The sequence below is a fragment of the Phycomyces blakesleeanus genome, assembly GCF_001638985.1.
Source record: "Phycomyces blakesleeanus NRRL 1555(-) unplaced genomic scaffold PHYBLscaffold_4, whole genome shotgun sequence".
In the NCBI taxonomy this organism is placed as follows: Eukaryota; Fungi; Mucoromycota; class Mucoromycetes; order Mucorales; family Phycomycetaceae; genus Phycomyces; species Phycomyces blakesleeanus.
Genome location: NW_017265137.1, coordinates 1,729,223 through 1,751,930, shown reverse-complemented (window position 1 = coordinate 1,751,930; position 22,708 = coordinate 1,729,223). Strand labels below are relative to the sequence as shown.

At 32.3% G+C, this 22,708-nt stretch overlaps 6 protein-coding genes across 6 annotated transcripts; 4 read left to right on the top strand and 2 right to left on the bottom strand.

The window, feature by feature from the left end:
* Nucleotides 1-3,266: 3,266 nt before the first annotated feature.
* PHYBLDRAFT_141616 (hypothetical protein) lies at nucleotides 3,267-3,567 on the top strand (the record flags this gene model as incomplete). Its single annotated transcript, XM_018430630.1, has 2 exons — nucleotides 3,267-3,353; nucleotides 3,490-3,567. 2 exons carry the CDS (start codon nucleotides 3,267-3,269, stop codon nucleotides 3,565-3,567), a joined length of 165 nt encoding a protein of 54 aa, XP_018295794.1.
* Nucleotides 3,568-4,555: 988 nt separating this feature from the next.
* Nucleotides 4,556-5,309, top strand: PHYBLDRAFT_164643 (hypothetical protein; the record flags this gene model as incomplete). Its single annotated transcript, XM_018435053.1, has 4 exons — nucleotides 4,556-4,575; nucleotides 4,686-4,712; nucleotides 4,850-4,998; nucleotides 5,191-5,309. The coding sequence occupies 4 exons, from the start codon at nucleotides 4,556-4,558 to the stop codon at nucleotides 5,307-5,309; spliced, it is 315 nt and encodes a 104-aa protein (XP_018295793.1).
* A 1,637-nt stretch (nucleotides 5,310-6,946) lies between these two features.
* PHYBLDRAFT_141615 (hypothetical protein) lies at nucleotides 6,947-7,300 on the bottom strand (the record flags this gene model as incomplete). The annotated part of the gene is made up of 2 exons (XM_018430629.1): nucleotides 6,947-7,159; nucleotides 7,283-7,300. The coding sequence occupies 2 exons, from the start codon at nucleotides 7,298-7,300 to the stop codon at nucleotides 6,947-6,949; spliced, it is 231 nt and encodes a 76-aa protein (XP_018295792.1).
* Nucleotides 7,301-12,095: 4,795 nt separating this feature from the next.
* On the bottom strand, nucleotides 12,096-15,091 carry PHYBLDRAFT_185614 (cytochrome P450 CYP61; the record flags this gene model as incomplete). Its single annotated transcript, XM_018439105.1, has 4 exons — nucleotides 12,096-13,623; nucleotides 13,763-13,951; nucleotides 14,084-14,371; nucleotides 15,075-15,091. 4 exons carry the CDS (start codon nucleotides 15,089-15,091, stop codon nucleotides 12,549-12,551), a joined length of 1,569 nt encoding a protein of 522 aa, XP_018295791.1. The 3' UTR covers nucleotides 12,096-12,548.
* A 4,629-nt stretch (nucleotides 15,092-19,720) lies between these two features.
* PHYBLDRAFT_76491 (hypothetical protein) lies at nucleotides 19,721-21,596 on the top strand (the record flags this gene model as incomplete). The annotated part of the gene is made up of 8 exons (XM_018443160.1): nucleotides 19,721-19,784; nucleotides 19,900-20,015; nucleotides 20,129-20,248; nucleotides 20,400-20,613; nucleotides 20,770-20,897; nucleotides 20,989-21,086; nucleotides 21,141-21,210; nucleotides 21,381-21,596. The coding sequence occupies 8 exons, from the start codon at nucleotides 19,721-19,723 to the stop codon at nucleotides 21,456-21,458; spliced, it is 888 nt and encodes a 295-aa protein (XP_018295790.1). The 3' UTR covers nucleotides 21,459-21,596.
* A 298-nt stretch (nucleotides 21,597-21,894) lies between these two features.
* PHYBLDRAFT_60870 (hypothetical protein) lies at nucleotides 21,895-22,602 on the top strand (the record flags this gene model as incomplete). The annotated part of the gene is made up of 2 exons (XM_018440710.1): nucleotides 21,895-21,939; nucleotides 22,054-22,602. The coding sequence occupies 2 exons, from the start codon at nucleotides 21,895-21,897 to the stop codon at nucleotides 22,600-22,602; spliced, it is 594 nt and encodes a 197-aa protein (XP_018295789.1).
* Between the last annotated feature and the right edge of the window lie 106 nt (nucleotides 22,603-22,708).

Sequence of the window (22,708 nt, the reverse complement as noted above, 5' to 3'; positions counted from 1 at the left end):
CAAGCCCAAGCTTAAGCTTAAACTTGTGTGTGTGTATAAATGTATAAATATATTATTTTTTTTGGAGCGGGGTCTATAGACCATTTATGTAGTACATTTTAACTGCAAAAATAAAATCAAATCAAATCGGTTCAGATGGGGGCGGGGAGAGGGGAGGGGGACCTTTATATATTAATTCCAAAAAAGCTTGATTGCTTTTATATATCTATACAACTTATGTCTTAATCAATGAACACTCAACAATAGTGTACAAGATGAACATATTGACTAAACTCTTTTTTTTTTGAAATGGCTTTAACTCTCGGCATTAAACATTTATAGCAAAATAATAATATAGTAGATAAGCACAACCACGCTATTGAAGAGCCTTTTTTTTAAAAAAAAAATTACAAGTAAAAGGTCATTTTATATACCAAATTTGGTACTTAAAACTCAATGCACACACACACACACACATATATATATATATATATACAGATATAGATATTAATGCAACTAATTTTCTTTTCTCTTACAATTCTTCTGCTTAACCCATGCTTTCTTTCTTTCCTTCTTCTTTTATACATAAAGCAACAAGCCACGATAACTACTATGGTATTTGTAGGTTTAGTCTAAAAGATAAATAAATAAATAAATAAATTTGAAACGATCTGGACCTATTTTATACAGAGTTATGTCTATACATACACATACATATATATTTTCTGGTTGTGTAAAACACTCATACGCCAAGATATTATTGTGTGACACTTGTGAAGAGTAAGAGAGAGAGAAAAAAAAGAGGGAATAATAAGAAAGAAGGTAAATTGGGTTTTTTATATGTAGATCTTATTCCATGTCAATCTACCAAGATCAAACTTCATTTACTGGACAAAGCTGTGATATAGACTTACAAACAGAACCAACAGTAGAGAAAGGCATTAACAGTAATAAGAGTAATAAGGGAAATTAAAAAAAAGCAAATCGTTAGTGCATACAAATAATTTGACTGGCAGAATACAAAGGAGAAAATGGCCCGGAAGGACAAAATGAACTAAAATCAAATAAACCAAAGATCGTGTACTACTCACTTATCGGAACAACGGCTCAAAAGTCAGGTTGAGCAGAGTTGGTGAAAATTGATCTTCTTTACTTTTACCATGATAAAGCTGCAATACCAAATTCATGCGAGACCTTTCATTTACAATGTCTTGTAACTTGGTAGATTAATAAGAGAATTAGAAATAGTTGTTGAGCTGAGCTGGGTTAACAACATAAAGAGATAGAGAGAGAGTGTGTGTGTGCGTGCGTGCGTGCGTGTATGAAATTATATGTAAATAAAGTACATTAGAGTACAATAGATACACTTTATCATAGACCTTTTCCTGGTCTAGTAATAGACATGTGTCAGTAAATCGTTCTTTTATTGCCTATGCCATGACTAACCGAGTGAGTATACCGTTGTTGGCAATAAATCGACCCTAAATATAAATAAATAAGAAACTATTTCTAGTATAGAAAGAAGGGGTGGGGGACATTGTAGCGGGAATCGTGCGGACATTCACGAGGCGGACAACTAAGAGATTCGACAGCCTCAAGAACATAAGAACCTTAAAGCAGGCTCCTTCTTATCAAGTACATGGGCTCAAAGGTGCCACCAGATGACAACTAAAGCACAGACCAAGACTGTGTATTAAATCTATTCGATTTATTATGACCACTACAGAGGGAAACTGGAATGCCTAAAAGAAAAAAGAAAAAAAAAGAAGAGAGCAAAATATATGTCATGAAGTGTCAAGTGTAAAATGTAAAGTGAGGATCAATGCAAGACAAAGTGCCAATAATAGTAGGTCCTCATTATATAAGGTCTTGTAAGTAAACCTTAATCATATTTCATCCATTATTTAAATGGCTGTTTCAGATTTATATATAAATATATATATAAAATAAATCTGGGCCATCAAAGAACCCGTATGTTTCAAAAATGGCAATTTCGCGCACTGTTCTGAGCGGTGTTAAGCACTTTACCAGGTTAGAAACTATAACATGGTAATAAGTATGGAAAAGGTTTGGCAAATAATACCGAAGAAAAAGAATACCACTAAACAACAGAACAAAAAAGAAATTAAATGTAGTCTCTTTTACTGAGTTGAGTTTGTCACATTCACGAATAGATTTTACTGCATTAACACAATGAGGTTCGTGAATTGTGAATGAAGAACATTAAAAAAAAACACGCACACACAATTTCCAAGCTGGACTCGCTTTCTCTCTTAGTTTGTCGGCAAAGTCCCCGGAAGAGCAATTCATAATGCGACAGGCGGAATGAAATACTTGGTTGGGTACATTATAAAACACATAAAGAAAGAAAAGTGAAAGTGTGGGGACCCTGTATGTAAGATGTCAAAGTAGGTCTGTTACCAAAATGTGAAATAAGGTTGCTTTTCAGATAAAATACATGTTCCACAAGTAGTGATGTTAATGTACGAAAGTAGTCGAGGTTGGATTTTGAAGTAGATGTAAAACTTTGGCAGGGAGAAATTACTATTCCAACTGAACCCCAGAGTGTTTGTAGAAAGGAGCGTGGTGGAGGTGGAGGTGGAGGTGGAGGTGGCAAGTTTTACATTAGACAGGTACTGTGCGTAAAATGAGATATAGTGCAGGTTGATTCAACAAGAGTCACACGTCAGAATACATCAACATCCAGTTTGAAGGAGATGAAAATTATCGATAAACACATATTTACACTGTATTTTGTTTATGATTTTTCATCAAATAAATACACAGCCTTTGAGATGCTCTTTAAACATAATAAGTACAATATGTTATACACAGTGCTCTATCAGTTCATCTAAGATTAATGTCCTTTTTTTTAATTATTTCTTATGAGTATCCTCTAAGGGTAATACATAGAAGAGACAAAAGTTAATTAAAGCTAACTATATACATATTTATATAAACCACAACGTCATTACTACTGCTGTTGCTATCAGTCTTACGAAATCCAACCACATACTCGGAAAAGCTCCATCGGGTAAGAAATATGCGTCAACAGAAGAAAAGGAAAATGACACTCCGGTCCATGCCGTTTGATTATTGCAGCATGTTTTCGATAGGCTATATTTTATTAGTTTATTAATTTTTTATTTATTTCGCAGCCAACAAACTTCTTTCTTCTCTCTCACAGTCAACATTACTAGAAGGTATCTTTTCTCTCTCTCTCTTTTTTTAGTATTACTCTCATGCCATGATTCAAAAGACTAATTCCTGTCTTGTTTTCAAGCGAAATGAACTCTTCATCAGGAACACCATTGGGATCAACTGCATTTGGTGACAGAGAAAAGGCTGCTGAAGGCCAGTGGGCAAGAGCTCAGGTAAGAACAACAATACTATATATATATATATATATATATATATATGTGTGTGTGTGTGTGTGTATGCGTTAGTACATAAATATACACTCTCGACAACAATAAGAGACAAGAAGAGGCTAAATTGGTGCCAAATTAGGATGCCGAGAAATTAAAGGCCATTAGAGAAAAAATGCAAAAGGATGCCGAGGCTGCTAAATCCAAAGACAAGCAATAATATATAAGATGATAATTGTATTACTATCTTCAATTATTACTTTGGAGTACATGAATATGATTATTTGTAAATACAGTAACATGGCTCTTTAACTCTCATTATATTTCTAAATATGTGTGCGTGTGTTTGTATTAATAGTACTTTATCTATATAATTAATTTCATAATCTAAACAAGGTTTGACAGTAATAGTAATGCACTGGCTAATACAGCAAACAATATTAATACAATTGATAAAGGCGTAGATGTATAGACATGATCTTATAAAGATTAAATTTTAGTTTCAGAAATACGAATGTTCATATTACATGTATTTATCGTGATTAAAATCCGTTAAAAGGATCATTAAAGGTGTCATATCATTTCCTCAAGATATAGCTTAATGAGAATCGTATCTTTCTTCTCAAGTCTTATTGAATAGTTTGTATTCACTGTCTAGGCTTACATTTTATTATTCAGTAGATCTTATTAGCTTTTCCGGTGGGTATTTCAATCAATCACTAGATATGATATGGTCAATTTTAATTAATATGGACCTCATTAAGATAAATATACCAACCAGTTAATTAATTATATCAAAGTCAAATTGTGATAGTAGCAGTAATATATAGAGACTTGCAAAAAAAAAGTTGATTTATTATTAAATAAAATATATAAAGAGCTCATTGATTTTGTCAAATATATATATATATATATAATTTCATAAATCTCAAATCTTTTATAAATTCTTCATTACTTTTAATATGTTTGGCCTCGGAATGTGGTTGTACATCATGGTGTCTGTAGTACTTCAGCTAGTTGTTTATTTCAACCGGTCTCGCACCTGAAGCTTCTTCCTGGATTATGGCTTGTATGCAAGGACGGAATATGTTTATCCTCTGGACTCACCATTCTTTTAAGCAAATATACATTTAATCTCATACTATAAAACACATATTTGTATTTTCAAACTATCAGACTTTTTTCTGTATCTTCTCTCGCTACTAGTCATGACTATGATTGCCTTTGGGTTATAAATAAAAATATATATATCTAGCTATATTACTTGATATACCGTGTTTCTGATTTTGTCTGGAATTAGTTTATCTATATAAATAGGATATAATATATATAATTCAGAATTGAGCTCAAGTTCTGTTTGTATAGGTAATATGATATAAATGTAGGATTAAATAAATAAGTAGATTCTTTTGTAATTGCATTATATAAAGAGCTCATTTTGCTTTTGTTTAAAGTTATTTCATATATTTTTCTTTATTATTATTACTACTTTTTAATATAAGCTGTGTATGTACTTGTACCCATACCCATACATTTGTTTACCCCATTATAATTGCTGGAGCTCTCATTGCTCTCATTGCACGGAAACCTCCCATACCTGAGAATCGCCCAACCTGCCACCCTATGCAATTTTTATTTGCGTTAGAGAATTGTACAGTACCTATTACTATACGTACAGAACAACAATATACGCTTTGATATGCGCATTGCCTCTTATCTATACACTTTATCGGAGACTTTATGTAAACGCTGGCCCTCTTGAGTGTAAAAAAATGGCATAAATACCATTGGGAAAGTTCGAAAGTAGTCGAATTGTACAACCAAATAAATACAATAATACCAGTATACTTGACAAAGCTGTTTATGAAATTACATTACGTTCTTACTCAAACTATGGGTATCCGCAGCTTTAGTACTCATCTCTTGACAGTTTCTGTTATAATCGTTAATGAAATTTACTAGATACAGTATTTATGCTTACATTAGCAACTATTTTATCAAAGTGAATATGATAAGATATGTATTCAATACATTATGTCAATTTATATAAAAAATAAAAGAGAATACTAATTGTAGTATTAGTGGTATTATATGAGAATCAGAAACTAAACCTGTACGCTTTTTTTTTTAAAAAAAAACAAAAGTATATATAAAATGGTCTTTGTCATTTCTTAAAGATATTTTCATACACGTTGATTTTTTTTTCTTTTATTATTATGAAGATTTTCATTATATATATTCAAGATCTCATACAGCCCAAAAGACATGCAAAAAACCTAGAATACTCTATCTCAATAATTCTTGAAAGCCAAAGTCCTCCACGGCCTCCTTTTTGGCAGTTCGTTTGTCTTGTGGTTCTGATACTCGCCCTGTGCTTGGCAAGCTATTGTTTAATTGTGAAGCTTTAGTCTAAAATTAAATCTAATGGGCCGATTTCTAAATGTTGGATCTTTATCTTCTTTTTCTTCTTCTTTTTTGTATTGACTATAAAGAATTAAAGCTTTACACATTTGCTCAAAGGATATAAACCTATTACTTACATGAGAGTTTTTAGGGAGAAATATATGTATGTATGTGTCATTAAAAATAATAGTATTTTTCATGTATATTTTTTTCCAGCTTGTTATACAAACCTGTACTTAATTTTACTCTTAACTTCATATTTGAATATTCAGACGATTAACTGTTTGTATGTATGTAAAACACTGGCTTCCACTAATCTTGCTTTAAAACTGTCAATAAATAATACTCGCACATATATATATATATATAAACATCGATAATACTTATAGCTATTATAATAAAATATTATTATTACTTTGTGTGCTGAATAGCACCTTGAATAATATATCGAGCAACTTTTTTTAAAAAAAAAAGTACATACATAAATATCATCTTTTCATATGTCCCTAATGTACTTATTCAGAGACTCTCAACAGAATATGAGCCTATCAGCAGTGTCATACAAACAAACAAACAAACAAACAAACAATAATATGTCCAGAATACGAGACATAAAAGCAATTCTTTTAATAATAATAATAAAAGAACCTATATCAAATTAGCTCAACATGAGAGGTAAAGGTTTGATAAATAATTTTTACATTGATTACTATTGGCTAATAATTAAAGCTTAGAAAAAATATATATTACTGGTACTAATAACGGAACCACCTAATATCACTCATAGCATACTTTGTATCAATATATATATATATATATATTCTAGACTTGACAGCAAGGTGAGTTTACCAGCTAATAAATCGAACCATATTAATACAGCTGATAAAGACTAATGTAGTTTCAGTAATACGGATACTCATGTTGTATGTATTTATCATGATCGAAATCATTTTTTATCTGTTTCCGAGAGGTAGTAGAATCACTCATTAAATATGCTATGTTCAATTTTAATTTATATAAGCCTCATTAAGATAAATATACTAACAGATTAATCAATAATGCCAATGTCAACCTATAGCAGTAGTAATATGACATAGAGACTTTTGAAAAAAAAAAAAAGATTAATTTATTGTTAAATAAAGTATATAAAGGGGGCATTGCTTTTGTTAGCGATTCTTCCCCCACGAGTCAAAGCTCTAAATGTTGGCAGAGGATTTTAAGATGCGGCTCAGCTGTTCATTCAAACCAGTAGATGTTATAGGCGAGCTACTAGAGGTTTGGTCAAGGAAAAAATCCTGACCAAGCGTTTGGCGACTCGCTTTTAGAACTACATGGCTCGAGGGAACAGTTGAGCCGTATTTAAAAGTTCTTTGGCAGTGTTTAGAGCTTTGACTTGCGTTAGGAGCATCCTAGTCTTATATACGAAATAATATATAGAGAGGCTAGAACTTCAATATGCATATTTGAAAACATAAATAAAATAAAAATGAGTTGTGTTAAAACATTTGTTTATTAATTTAACAATATTTGACTAAAGACATGTCAGCCATGTCAAGACACAAAATTAAGAAGAGTTGATCTGATAGAATAAGAGTAAAAAGAAAAGACACCTTTCAAGATTCCTCTTCTTGTAAATGATATTGGGTCCATATTTTATATCAATGCATGTTTTCATTGGTATTAGTTTTATGAAAAATTGTATTCAGGTTCTAAGCTTCCTTATTTCTTTATTTCTTTATTATTATTATTATTTTTAAAAAAAATGTTATTCTCTAGATGACCTCTTTTTCTTTTATCTTTCTTTTTGTTTTTCAACATTTTTTATAAACGTTAAATAAGATGCGGTTCGTGGTCCTTATCATCCTCTTCCTTTGGAGCTTCACATCTTTGGTCTGTGCCAATATGTTTGCATATAGTCTATGCCAATCTGCCTGCTGTTATGGCGCTGTTGTCTGTTACAAAGCTTCTGGTGCTGTTTTTGGAACAATTAAATCTTCGAATGCCCCACAATCCATCCTTATATGTAACGGTGTCCTTGGCGCTTGTTCGTCAAAATGTGCGGTTAATTTTTTGTGAAGCTAAATAGAGCTCTTACAAATGTTGATAGCAATAATTTTATATTACAACACCCACCTGCTATACTCCTTGTGCTATCAAATGTAATTCAAATATCGAACCTCTTGATTTCTGTAATTGTATATAGGCTGTAGTAAACTACATCCTTGATTATTTTGTATACATATACATACACACAGCTACACACTAATTTAGAGCGAGTGCAAAATAAAGCTCGTTTCTTCTTGTTTCTCTTTTTAATAATAGAAAGAAGAACACTAAAGAAGTATATCTCATTTTCAGGCATTTTATTTGTAGAGTCATTAAGTACAAGAGGAATTTTATAAAATTTTTTCTTTTTCAGTATGTGGCTCAATTGTAAGCAGCCATAGAGTTCTGGGTAGTAGTAATAGCAAAAAAAGGGGCTACCTTCTTGGATATATATATATTGAATCGAAACATCATTTCTGCTGGATTTATTAATATAATCTTCCCGTAAATTGACCAAAATGTTGTAATTCTTTTTATTAAATGCAATATAATTTTTTGTGTAAAATAAGCTTTCCAAATCACACACACACACACACATATATATATATATGATAGTGTTTGTTTGTAAAATTAATTGGCTTTGATACGCATTGTCCAAGAAAAAAAAAAGATACACACGCATATATATTAGTTATCTATATTTCTCCCTTGAAGAGTGCGAAATTTCAAAAGGCTATCATTTTGTGATTGATGATTACTACAAGCTTATTCTTCTTCTTTTCATTCTTTGTCCTTCTATCTTTAATACTAGTATAATTGACAAAGTAGAATTACTATTAGTATATATATATATATATATATATGTGTGTGTGTGGTGGTGTTTTAACGACTAGTACAAAACAATTAAACTTGCGGTTGGTTAATTACATGGTCTTTAATGTAACAAGAATGATTGTGCTGTGGATCAAACCATAAACACAAACACAGTCAAGAATAGGCACTAGAATGAATGAATAAAAATAAAATAAAAAAAGTACCTCATTTCTAGTGGGCCGAACCCCCCCCCCCGCGAGATTGTTTAATTCAGTTCAGGGACACAAAATGAATTATAAATGATAAAAGTTTAGAAATTCTCTCTTCTCTCTTTCTTTTTGGCTCAAAGAAAATAGGGTTTTCTGAGAACAGACCCATAGAAGAATTAAGAAGAAAATAACAAAATGGAAACAGGGTTTTGTTATTTTGGTAAAAGTATAGAATATGTAGAGATATAAAATAAATATAGTAGAATGTCTGGATTACTGTGAAACATCGGTGATAAAGGTCTGTTGTCCCAGCATTTCTTTGGAAATATTTTCTTTATCTAGGGAAATCATAAAAAAATATATGTGTTTGTGCGTGTCTGTGTGTATGCATCGCTTTTTTAGTACAAACAAGTATCATAGCTCAACCTATATATGTATGGGCATTAACGGACACAGAGATAGTAGCATATGCTATTCAGTTAGATGTCTATTGAACAACCATTTCATTTAAATACAACCCATTTACTCATAGATTTCACCTATTCATCTATATGCACACAAGTATATGTATATGTACATATTAGTAATCTGAATTTTTCTTCTTTTTATTTTGGTCCGTGTCTGTGTATCAGATAATACAGGGTCTTGTTTGCCAATATTGAATGGCTCCAAATGGTTCTTTTTTTTTTTTTAAGAAAAAGGAACCAGCAAGGATATCTTTTGGTGTAACAGTTTATATCGTGAGAATGTGTTTAAATATATGGGTTCCATGAACCTGAGATTCCGTTGACTTGGTGACAGATAATGTGAGGTTGAAGTAAAAGACATATATAATTCTTTGGTATTGGTCTTTGTTTTTGAAGCATTGTCGAGTAAAATAAACAAATAAATAAAAGAAAAAGAAAAAGAAAAACCAAATGTCAAAACTTGGGTACGAAAAAAGAAAAGCAATAATACTGACATATAAACAAACAGGTAAATACAATTATAGTGTACACGTTTGATTTTTATTTTATTTTTTTAAAAAATAATAATATAAAGATGGTTTTTGCGGGCATTTCTTGAATAAAATATTTATTCAAACACACGCACACACGCAAAAGGTCAATAACGAAAGATGGACATGACTCTCGATAAAACTGCTGGGTAACCTGAATTTTGTTTGGTGCACATTTATTTTCTTGTGCGCTTGTTTTAATATGCTCTATACCCCTGGTATTACTTTAAACGTTTGGATAATTCTATGTGAAAGAAAGAAATAGTGTTTAATGTATTAGTGTTTGCTATAAAGATTTGTACGTATACACACATATACATTTTCCAGTCAGTCAGTGAGTGAGTATGTATGTATGTGTAATAGAAGGCCCTTTCTTTCTTCTTCTTTCAAGCTATTTTCAAACAGAAGAGTAGCATAAAAAATTATAACTATAAAGTTCAAGTATTGTACTACAAAATCCAATATTAAGATAGAAACTCCATTGTCGTGAAATAAATGACCTACCATGTGTACGCCAATGGGAAGATGTGATACACAATAGATTAGAGTGACCACCCCGGCGGATAATCAGATAATCCCACCCCGGTTCACTTACCAAGATTGTGTGTATAAACAATAAAATAAAATAAAAAAAGTGATCTGTCTCACCATTGGACTTAAAAAAGAAAAAGTGTACAATTACACTGCGACCAGAAAGAAAAGAAGAAGAAAAACCGAGTGTTTGGATACTTCTAGATTAGGTAATAACAACAGCAAAAATATAAAATTCAATTAAAAACAGAGAAAAGAAGAATAGTATTCAGATACCTATTTATCATTTCATATGTAATTTAAGCAAGAATTAATGAGTTAATCTTGTGAGTGTATGTATGCTCTCAAACATCTAATGGGGTTTTTTTTTACTTTCGAATTTATTAATTTTTATTGATCAATTAAAATAATCAAAATAATCAAAATAATCAAAATAAAATAAAAGTAACAGTCAAGTCAAGTCAAGAGAAAGTTACAAGGAATTAGACATACTGGTTAGTTGTATTGCGACATTTTGGTGTGCAAACAAGACAGGCTGTTATTTTTATAAGTTGGATTACAAATTGAATGTTTGACATAAACTTTTCTTTCCTTTTTTTTTCGACGGAATATTATTGAAAAAAAAAGCATATTGAACACAATGGTGTAATTATTATGTATTCCAAAATATATGATCGATACACACATTTATATATATATTTGACACTAGTAGTTATTTTATATAGAAGTAAATAAAAGAAAACATGGTACGATAAATAAAATTATAATAAAAAAAAAGCCAGATAATTTTAATTGACCTGTGTAATTATAGAATCCAGAGAGATGCATAGACAGACAACAGACAATAGAAAGAGAAAGAAGACAAGCCAAGCCCAAGCTAATTCACGCTTGTTTTCTTTGTCATAAACTGGATAGAAAGTCTTGGTCTTTTGGTAGCCAAGAAAGTCTCAGCACAATTTTTCTTTCTTTCTTTGTACTGGTTATTTGGATATGCAGGTCGCTGTCATTGAGTTTGAAAACAAATGTTGAATTGATTTGTATATATATAAACAGACAAGACATTCTTGATAAGAGAGAAAGAGAGAGAGAAAGAGAGAGAGAAGGAGAGGGAGAGGAAAAAGGAAATTGGGATGTAAATGGGAAAAACAAGACATTCTTTGAGCTAGTGATGGTTGCTACGATACACATGCAGGAGTATATTTTTAGATTATATTTTGCCTTTTGTTTGTTTTTGTTTTTGTTTTTGTTTTTGATGTTTCCATGGTGATGATAATCTATTCTAATGTTATTATCTTGGTTTACTTTTGTAATAACTAGATCATCTTTCTCTTTGCTAAATACATGCATGGATATTAAGTATAGCACAAATACACACTCCATTATATATATATATATATTAAACATTCATTCATTACTTTTAATAGAGAGAGAAAGAAAAAAAGGATTTTTATTGTTCATCTTTATTTTAGTTACTATAGTTTTTGCTGTTGCTTTTGCCGTTTGGCTTAAAAAAGGAACTTTGTAGAAATAAAACCCTAAAAAAAAATTATGTGGATATTCTCAATCTGAATTTTAATATAATAATATAAAAAAAAAATATTTGTTGTTGAACCCAGAAGCGTTGTATAGTTTCCTTATATGAGCAACAGCTTTTCACCTTCCACACGATTTCAATTTAAGTATAGGGTACACACACACAATCTGCAATTTCTGCGGTAAAGAAAAGAAAAAAGAAAGACCAACATTTTTGTATTGAATGTAATATATTTTTTTCTCAATAATAAAATTAATTACATACATATATATGTATTAAATAATAATGATAGTAATAGTAATAGTAATAAAAGAGAGAGAGACAGAGAGAGAGAAAAGGAAGTAAAAGTATAAAAAGAAACCAAATGGATAATTAAAGGGAGAGAGAAAAATGATAGGGATTAAGTCTATGAAAGTGAACAAAAAAAACCGTTTCCCGAGGAGACTGGCTGGACTCGGGTTTGAGGTTTTGGACTTAAAGACTGAATGAGAGGTTATAATAGGGTAAAGAAAAATAATAAAATAAATGAAAAAAAGGAAAATAATAGGTAGGTAGGTAAGTAGTTAGGTAAGTAGGTAAGTAGTTAGGTAGGGTGAAGTGGTAGGATAGGTCGATAGGTAAATGTAGGTAAATGTTTGATAAACAAACAGAGGATGAGGTTGTTTTTTTTAGGTGCTGATGGATGCAGGAGATTTTCTGGGTTCGAAGCTCATGATACAACCATCCTGAGGATAAATGGTAGCAAAGATGGAGATATCGTCACTCTTGTCAGTACGGTAATGAGTCCAATCCAATACCATGCATGCCTCTGCCAATGTAGCCATCAGATGCATAACGGCATACTCCTTTCCAAGGCAGTGGTGAGGTCCGTTACCAAAGACCATGAAGTTCTTGGGATATTTCTCAGCAGTTCCTTCGGTTCCCCATCTATCGGGGTCAAAGTTGTCGGGATTAGGGTAAGCAACAGGGTCGTGGAGAGCAGGATAGGTGGTGGGAATGACCATGGAGCCCTTGGGAACAGTGTAGTTTGGTGTGATGGGCCATTCGCGCACGGTCTGGTAAGGGACCATCAGGACCGGGGGACGGATACGGAGGACTTCCTTAATCACTTGTCTCAAGTAAACCGACTTTTCCATCAACTCCAATGTCAATTCCTGATCGGGGTTCTCCTCACGCAACTTCATTTGTTCGGAGCGGATCTTGTGGAGCACATCGGGGTGGTCGGCGGTCAGCTGGAATGCCCAGGTCATGGCGGAAGATGTGGCATCCTGACTGGCGAACAAGAAGGTCAAGATGGTCAAGGCAATCTCACGGTTGTCGAACTTCCGAGGTGCAGGTTTGCCGGCTGCAGCCAATTCTGCCTCGGTGTCAAGCATAGAGCGGACCCAGGCGTCCATCATCGACTTGGTCTCTCCACCGTTTGCCATACGAGTACGGCAGTCCTTGATGCATTCCACAAACTGGTTGACGATGTACTTGCGCGATTGAACGGCCTTGTAGACCTTGGTACCCGGCAGAGGAATGGGGAAGTTTACGAGCTCAAGTGCGGCAGTGATGTTGAAGTATTCCTGTGAGATCTTGGATGCAACCTCATCCGACATATGATCACCCAAGAACACACGAAGAGAACTCTCCATGTTGAGTTCACGGAAACGCAACTGATATTGACCCTTTTCGCCATTCAAAGAAAGCCATTCTGCAAAATGCTTCTTGTAAACCTTATCTTGGACAGGGATATAGATTCTGTGTGTCGTGTTATGTCGTGTGTGTAAAGAATAAAATATATATTATAAATTATAAAATTATTAATTTATTAATTTTTTATTTATTTAGTGACACTCGCCCATTTTGATTATTATTTTTTTAAAAAAAAATGACTTACCCTAGGGCTTTTCTGGTGAATAACACATTGAGACCTTTGCGATAATCGACGTGGGATTTTCCACTCAAGAAAACCCAGTTATCAGCACAAAGGATATGTTTCATAGAGTCAACTACGGCAGGCTCAGCATAGACGGGTGCGTTGAGAATCTTGCGGCTAAGATCGCAGGTGGAGGCAATGACAACGAATCTGATATATAAAATAGCAATATATACAATTGATAAATATATATATATACCCACACCCAAGAAAAGAAGATAAAAGTATATCTATCTATCCCAAGAGTCTTGTATTTCTCTTTCTCTTTTTCTTATTGTTTACCTATCGAATACGCTCACGCAAGATAATTCACCACTCTTCCATTTGCTCATATAACCCTCAAAGGTGGGGTAAAGAGAGTCTGTAAAGGCGCCAATGATGGGAATCTTGAACTGAGGACCAGGCAATCCCTTCTTCTTGTTGAGATAGACATATTGCTCGTAAGCAAAAAGACCCACCACAGCCGAGCAGATAACAGCGGTTGTGGAGATATTTGGCTGTGAGAATGCTGTCTTCATAAAGTCGGCGATGGTGTGTTTTGCCGACTCGATTGTACGTGGATCAAAAATGCTAATAGAAACGAAAGAAGAGGCAGATTATGTCAACACATATGATACAACACAATGTAGTATAGGACTACTCGGCACCAGAAAAAATAAACACGCTCTTATTCGAATTCGAATCTAAATCTAAATTCAATGGTATCCGGTTTACTGATAATGATGAGTACCTTGAGCTTGCCATAACTCTGTTTAGATAAGATAACGATTAGTAATTGTGGAGGCTTGATAGACTTTGTGTCCTACCCGAAAAATGAAAGAGAGAAAGGGAGAAAGGGAGAAATGTGGAAAAAAAGGTGCGGTAGAAGAGGAAGAGGAAGAAGAAGAAGAAAGAAGAAGAAGGGTCGGATTAGAAGTATTTCAAAAGACGATGAAAATAAATAAAAAATCAAACAGAGCCGAGTTAAAATAGGTACAGAATATAATAGAATATTATAAAATATATATATATAAATTCTGTGACCAGCAGTAATGGACCGACCAAGAAAATCAGTCAATCAATCGCAGATGATATTAAAAAAAAAAAGGCACCAAAAAAAAAAGAAACAAGAACCAATATATATTAATTATTATAATTTTTATATTTCTTTCATAAATGTGTATATTTTGTATTATAAAATCTCAATAAAAGGTAATATATTTATTCATTCATTCATTCTTTGTTTGTTTATTTGTTTTATGTTGCTTAAATATTCAAAGTCTAGAGCTTTGACCCCCCCCCCCCCCCCATTTTGATTATCTATTTAATGAATTGGATCAATTTAAATTGTTATTTGTTATATAAAATAAATATACATAAAAAAAAGCCACAATTAAATTCAAAGACTATAGAAGATATACATTAATAAAACAAAAAGATAAAGTGCTACATTAGTAGTGTGTGTTTGTAAACTTTTTTATATATATAATTAGGGCATTGCAGGCTGTGTTTCTGAGCCTGTGTGTCTGTCCACTTGTCCGATAGCTCGCATCGTACAAGTCAACCTAAAACAGCACACTAGATCGCCCGTTTGGGAATAATATAAAATGAATAGATGAAGGGAATAAAGCAATGAATAAAAAAATATATGATTCTTGAAGTTAAACTTTCACTTATTTGATACACGAGGTCTTTAACCACTTTATTCCCTTTTGCAAGCACATACAATATGAATCTCTTGCGGTTGATCATTCTTCTTCTTCTGTTTTTTAAGTAGCATTTAATTGGCTGGGTTGGAGATGGTTCAATTTTTTTTTGATCGTGCACGGTCAAAAAAAAATATTATTATTTTTGACCAGTGCAGGACAAGACAAAGGCAAAAACCAAAAAAAAAATATAAAAAAAAAATGAAACCAGACCTTTCACACTTGTACATATTTTCTTTCCCTCTCTCTTTCTTTTACAATTATTCTGCTTTATTTTCCCGGGCCGAATCTATCCCGGAACCAATCGTAAATCTTTATCCAGCTTTCAAGCAAAAGCAAAAAAAAAAAAAGTACAAAAAACCAGGATTGTGTCTATGTGATATTATTATCATTGCTATAGTATTGTTGTTGAATAAAAAGAAGGTTTCCACTGTATTCTGCTATACTACACTCAAATACATTCTATCTTACTCTACTTCTATTCATTTACTTGTGGTGAATTCTGAATATCATGTTCGTGAGACTATCACAAATAAGTCAAAGACCAAAGTTCATCATGATCACTGTTGTACGAAGAATGTGGTGCAAGGCACTCAAACCGATGACTGTTGTTATGAATATTCTTGCTGTTTCAATCACAACAATCACAACAATCACAACAATCACAACAACAAATAATAACATAACAACACATATAGATCACATAAAAAAAACAAATTTATAAATATAAACACAATACAGATACACTTATACCTATAGCTATAACTATGATTTTTTTCCCTTTTACTTTATTATTTAAACACTACTTTAATAGAATATTTTCTGGATGATTAACAAAAGCTTAATAATGAAATCCGTATTTACGGCTTCGTTAATCATTGATTTGTCCGGACGGCGAAGAGATTATCCGCGTAGCTTGATCTGGGTCCTGCAGATCCGCAATTCTATAGGATGTGTAGCACAAAATAGTCCGCTTACTGTTCAAGATTTTCAATGTGTATATATGCTTGTATACACACACATATATATATATGCATATTCGTATATGCCTTTGTACGTTTACTTAATTAATCGTCTATTCATCTGTAGATATATCTCTGTATGTTTTGTCTATTCAAACAAACGTTAGTTTGAATGAGTAGATTAGTAAGTGAGTGAGTGAGTGTGTGTGTGAGTGTGTGTGTGAATGGATATAAGTTTTGTACTGGAAAAACGTTACGCTAATAATCATGCGATTTATTTCTTGATCAATAAAAAAAAACAATCATGACAGTAAGCTGACAATAAGAGGCTACTATATATACAATATATAGATAAAGACAAAATAAAAAAACGCATGCATACATACATACATACATACATACATACATATACATATACATATACGCACTCTCTTTGTTTACCTGGTATATACACCAAAAGTATTGAATTGAAACATTTGATTAACAAATATATTATATATATATTTTAAAAAAATCAACCATTTGGCTTTTTAGGTTGGGCATAAATAAGCACTGATTATCTATCTTATCATTACCACAGCATATACAGTAGCTACACTACAGAGCATTTAACATTATAATGTAAGCATGAATAGCACAGAACCCTTTGGATATTGAATAGTCAAACAATAATTAGATTGTTATTATTGTTATTATTATTAAAGAGAAGTATATATATTTTGACAGCAGTGTATCAAAAAAAAAGAAATCATATAAAATTCAAAGCATTGACGGCAATTTAAATAAATAAGTTTTTCTTATTTAGGCTATTCAAACTTAACTTCTCCGCTAATAAATAGATAAATACATAAATACATATACGTACACCTGATAGTTTGTACAAGACAATTATGGTTTCAATACAAAATACTTAATATGCCAAACACAAACTATATGTATTGCTTTTACTTATACGAATCTTCTTTAGAGATTTCATCTGCTAATATATGTATATATATATTTATTCTGTTTGCTACACTGAACAACTAATAATGTTATTCTTGCAATAAAATTTCGCAAGAAATTATGAACGTAAAGCTCCGTTTAAATAAAATTTGTACTCAGAATAATTTTGCCATTATATGTAATTTTCTTTCATGTATGAGATATTTTGTATTATATGTATATATTTTATTGACTACAAAAACACACATACCCTCCCATTATTTCTCTACATGTTGAATTAGATTTTTTTTAAGCTTGATTAAGCATTCAAATTATGTCCTTCTTCACAAAAAGAACCTTATTGAATATAAGATGAAATAACTGGTATATATATATATATTGTTCAGTATCCATGCCTTGAACCAAGCTTGAGCTTACGTTAATGTACTTACCATACAATAGACTATTATTATAAGTATTATCATTTAAATAACGAAGCATAACCTTTTTTTTATTTTTTTGTTCTTGATTTCACTAAAATAAGACGTAAAAAAGAATCAATCGAATTTGTGATACGTAGTACGATTTATTTCTTTTGTCTGGTTATTTGTTTGACATTAGCCATCAAATGAGCACAAAGATATACCGCAAAGAAATATTGAGAAAAAGAAAGAAAGAAGATATTTTATAAATATTTGATTCTGGGTTGTTTGAACCAAGAAGCATTATGTGTTTGTATTTTTTGTATTTCATGCAAATCAATTTCTCTGCTATTATTATCATGATAAATGTACAACAGTACTGTTAAGAAAGCAAACAAACAAATATATTAAACCAAGCCAATCGATACCGAAACGAAACAAAACGAAAAAGCAAGCGTTTCATCGGATCCAATGAAAGGTAATACCGTTATTTTCAATAAAATAAGTGTGACCATGAAGTGATTTATTGTATAGTAGATTCTTGTGTACTTTTTGGCGTATTGAGTGTCAGGCTATTCCTTCAAAATCACCAAAAATAATAATAGTAAAACAGGGGGGAGGTTACCTTGATTGCTTGGCTGTTTGTTTGTTTTTGCGGCCCTTTGATATATTAAACGCATATTTACGCCTTTTTTTCTTCTTCTTTTAAACTGGTATCAAATGAATGGAAAGTACACTCTTTCCGGAAATTATTGGTATAAATACAGTTGAGAAAATAATTGGCGCACTTTTCTATCTATTTCTAATAAATTAATCTTCTTTTTTTTATGCATTTGGTGCATTCAATTTTTGCACCAATAATTTCTGGAAAGAGTCTACATAGACCTCTTTACAACAGTAACAAAATTCAATTGAATTCATTCCTATTTGTACAGCATCCGTAAAAAAAAAGAAAAAGAAAACAGTGTCCAGAGAGAGTCCTGACAATATCTTTAAGAGTGGTGTAAAAAAAAATGGTAGAGTTCTAATTGATTTTGAATGAGAAAACAGAAACAATCTTGATTAGGTTTGGGGTGGGTGAAAACCTTGGACTATGAATATAGGCATACATGCATTAACTCGATATCCTTTTTAATTGCTTATACATAGTAAGCATAATAATATCCTCAAACGATAAACAGCTCTGCATTTTGCTTACTTTTTTTTTTTTTTTTTTTGGTTTTGTTTGTTTCTTTACATGAAAATTCACCATATTTAGCACTTGTTTATTTCATCTTAGTCATCTCGTATTCTTTTGTACTTCATCTATTAATTGCCCAACTTTTTGGAAAGATATCTTTAGCTCACAAGCGTACCGTAAGCCACAGACCCAAAAAATAAAAATTAATTAAGAGTTTATGATTTGGTGATATTGATATTTTCCTTGATTCTATACAAAACCAATACACAAACAAGATAATGTCTTTTACTAGGGTGGTTGATTAATTGGCCGGACAATTGATTGTGGTGTGTATGTGTGTTATATGGAAGGCTTAAAACTGTTGAGATAGTCAGGTCTCATTCATATACATATTTCTTCTTAATGCACATGGATATAAAGAAGTTTGATAATGCTGATTTTCCAAAATAAAATAGAAGTTACATCTCTTTCCACGTGATTCTTACAAGTATAATTTATCAGCGGGCAATGTAGACGGATAAATGCGATATTTTTTTTTATTTTATTTTATTTTTTCTCATAATCTAAATCAAGCACAAACCCCACTCTATCTTCCCCCACACATATACACACCCATTATCCCTACCTTGTCTTGTATTGTATTGAACTGCCCTACTCTACTCTACCCTGTCCTGTCCTGTCAAACTTTCTCTCTCTCTATATTTTTTCTTATAAATTAAAATAATAGCAATTAAGACTGAATCACAATGTCACAATTTCAATCAGTTGCAATCGGTCAAGAGTTCACTCAAACCCGCCGCGTTTATCTCGGTAAGATATCTTCTTCTTTCCTTCTTTTCCTTCCTTTCACTACTACAAGAACAACAACAGCATGACAAAACTAGGATGTAATAATAACAATAATAATAATACTTTATATCAATAGAAAAGGACGGTCAGGTCATTTCACCTTTTCATGACATTCCTCTTTTCGCCAATGGGGAAAAGACAGTATTGAACATGATTGTTGAGATTCCTCGGTGGTCTAATGCCAAGATGGAGGTTAGCTTTAATTTAATTTAACTGAATTTGATTTGATTTATATATATTTATAAAATATATTAAAGTAAGGATATCAATACTAATATTAATAAAATATGTTATTCTTGTACAAGATTGCTACCAACGAAAAGTACAACCCCATCAAGCAAGATGTGAAAAAGGGAAATGTCCGGTTCGTCCGAAACTGTTTCCCCTTCAATGGCTATATTTGGAACTATGGAGCTTTCCCCCAGGTAAATAAATATATATAGGTTTTATAATTACCGCCAAAGAAACCGATTTTTTTTTAAAAAAAAAAGGCACACACACATACACACACACACACAGACATATATATGACATCTTTATCATCATGGCTATCATACATATTAACCCTTAATACAGACATGGGAGGATCCAACTGTCACTCATCCTGAAACACACGCCCGTGGTGATAATGACCCTGTAGATGTGTGTGAGATTGGATCTGAGATTGGCTACACTGGGCAGGTTAAACAAGTCAAGGTTTTGGGTGTAATGGCTCTTTTGGATGAAGGAGAAACCGATTGGAAGATTTTGGCAATTGATGTCAGAGATCCCATGGCAAGCAAATTGAATGGTGAGACAAAAAATACATACACGCAAGAGAAAGAGGGTAGAAAACAAGGGAGTTTGTGGTACTAGTATTAGTATTAGTAGTAAAAATGGATGAGCTTGAGATATATATATATATATATTTATACAAAGTCACCCTAAACCATCTGTAATAATGTAGACATTGATGATGTCGAACGTCATCTTCCTGGTCTGGTCAAGGCCACCCGTGAATGGTTCAAGATTTACAAAATGCCAGACGGTAAGCCTGCCAACGAGTTTGCATTTGGCGGAGAGTGTAAGAATAAGGTGAGACAAGATGAACAAAGTTGACAATATATATATATATATATACATACCTTCTTAAATACGCGTGTTTGTGTGTATGTACCATACTTAGGCATTTGCTACCCAAGTAATTCATGAGACACATGAAGCGTGGGAGCGTCTTATCCAAGGTGTCATTCCTGCAAAGGCAGATACACACACCATTGAAGTGTAAGTTTGAATGGGCTCTAGTCTATTCATATCAAGACTAACGCCATTCATTAGTACAAATGTTAATGTTGAGAACTCACCATACAAGTCCTCCAAGCCGTTTCACAAGAGTGAGCTCGGTCAAGTAAGATTCAAAATATTAATAAAATATATATATATATAAGAATACAAATGGCAATAGGAATCTAAATGGTTTCAGATCATGCAAGTGCTTAGACATTTTATTTACTAAACCCCCCTTTCATTCTCCTCTCGTCCTCCCTTCTTTCTGTATATGTATATTTTGATCTGTAGTATACTCAGATCAACCCAAATGATTCGGCTGTCAAGGGAAGAGACGATGCTTGGTACTATGTTTCGGCTCGACTTTAACCAAATGAACAAGCCAAATTGTAGCCATAAAAAAAACAGCAGCAGCAGTAACAGTAGTAAAATGTGGAGGTGTAGAATTGAAAAAATACAAAAATAAATTATATTTGCATAGAAAAATATAATACACTGTAAAATGGCGACACAATATATAGATAGCAAGATAGAAAGAAAACTGTATTTTGAGTCTCCTTTCTCTCTTTCTCTCTTTCTTCCTCTTCTTGGTTTTTGGTTTCCTTTTCTTCAAATTCAACAAAATACCTCTTATATATTTATATACATACATATTCTATTTTAAAAATAATAATAATAAACTTCGTACATTACACAATACTTCTTCTTATTTCTTTTGTTCTTTCTTTCTTTCTTTATTTCATTCCTTTCTTCCTTCCTTCCTTCCTTCATTTTTCACTATATATCTATCTACTTCTATTGTCTAATGAGTTTGTCTGGTGTTGTAAGCTTTGCTCTTTTATTCAAAAAGGTAAAGCGAATAGACCTACCAAAAACATATATATCCAACAACCAACAACCAACAACCAACAACCAAAAAAAAAACCAAAAAAAAAGAACGCTTATAAATCCCTTTCAACCTTAGATTGTCAGAAAAGGTTCGATAGCAAAGCGATTCAAATCAAAGAAAGAGACTCATGGCCAGACCCAGACTCAGAATTCCGAAGAAGATCCACCATTTGATTCTTTCAATCTTTGCAGAGAAAAAAAACCTAATCAAGGCAAATCCACACACGTCTTGTACGGACAACAAGAAAAGCCAATATTACCGCAGACAAGCAGTGACACTCTTGTACCACGTTTGTCTTTGTACACCAAAAACAGGTTGTCAGAATTACCATCACTATCACCAGCTGACCAGAATGATATCTCTCCTTTTCGGTGTGCGAGTGATAATAATGCGAATGTAAATGTAAATGTGAATGCAAATGTAAATATGGTGAATACACCAACAAACCTGGACAAAGATTCCAATGAAGATCCTGCCGGACAGGTCTCGCAATCTCTATCTCCAGTTGCTCGAGACAAGATACCAGAATTAGTTATCAATGAACTCGACAATTCATCAAATCAAGTCTATAACCCGTTATCAGACACAATTGTAGCAGAAACACCAGGCAAGCGAGCAATTTAATTTTTTTTTAAAAATAATAATAATAGATAAATAGAGATATACAGGCACACACAAATAGACAGAGAAAGAAAGTCATTTGTGCCCGTAGCTCATTTGGTTGTAGAAA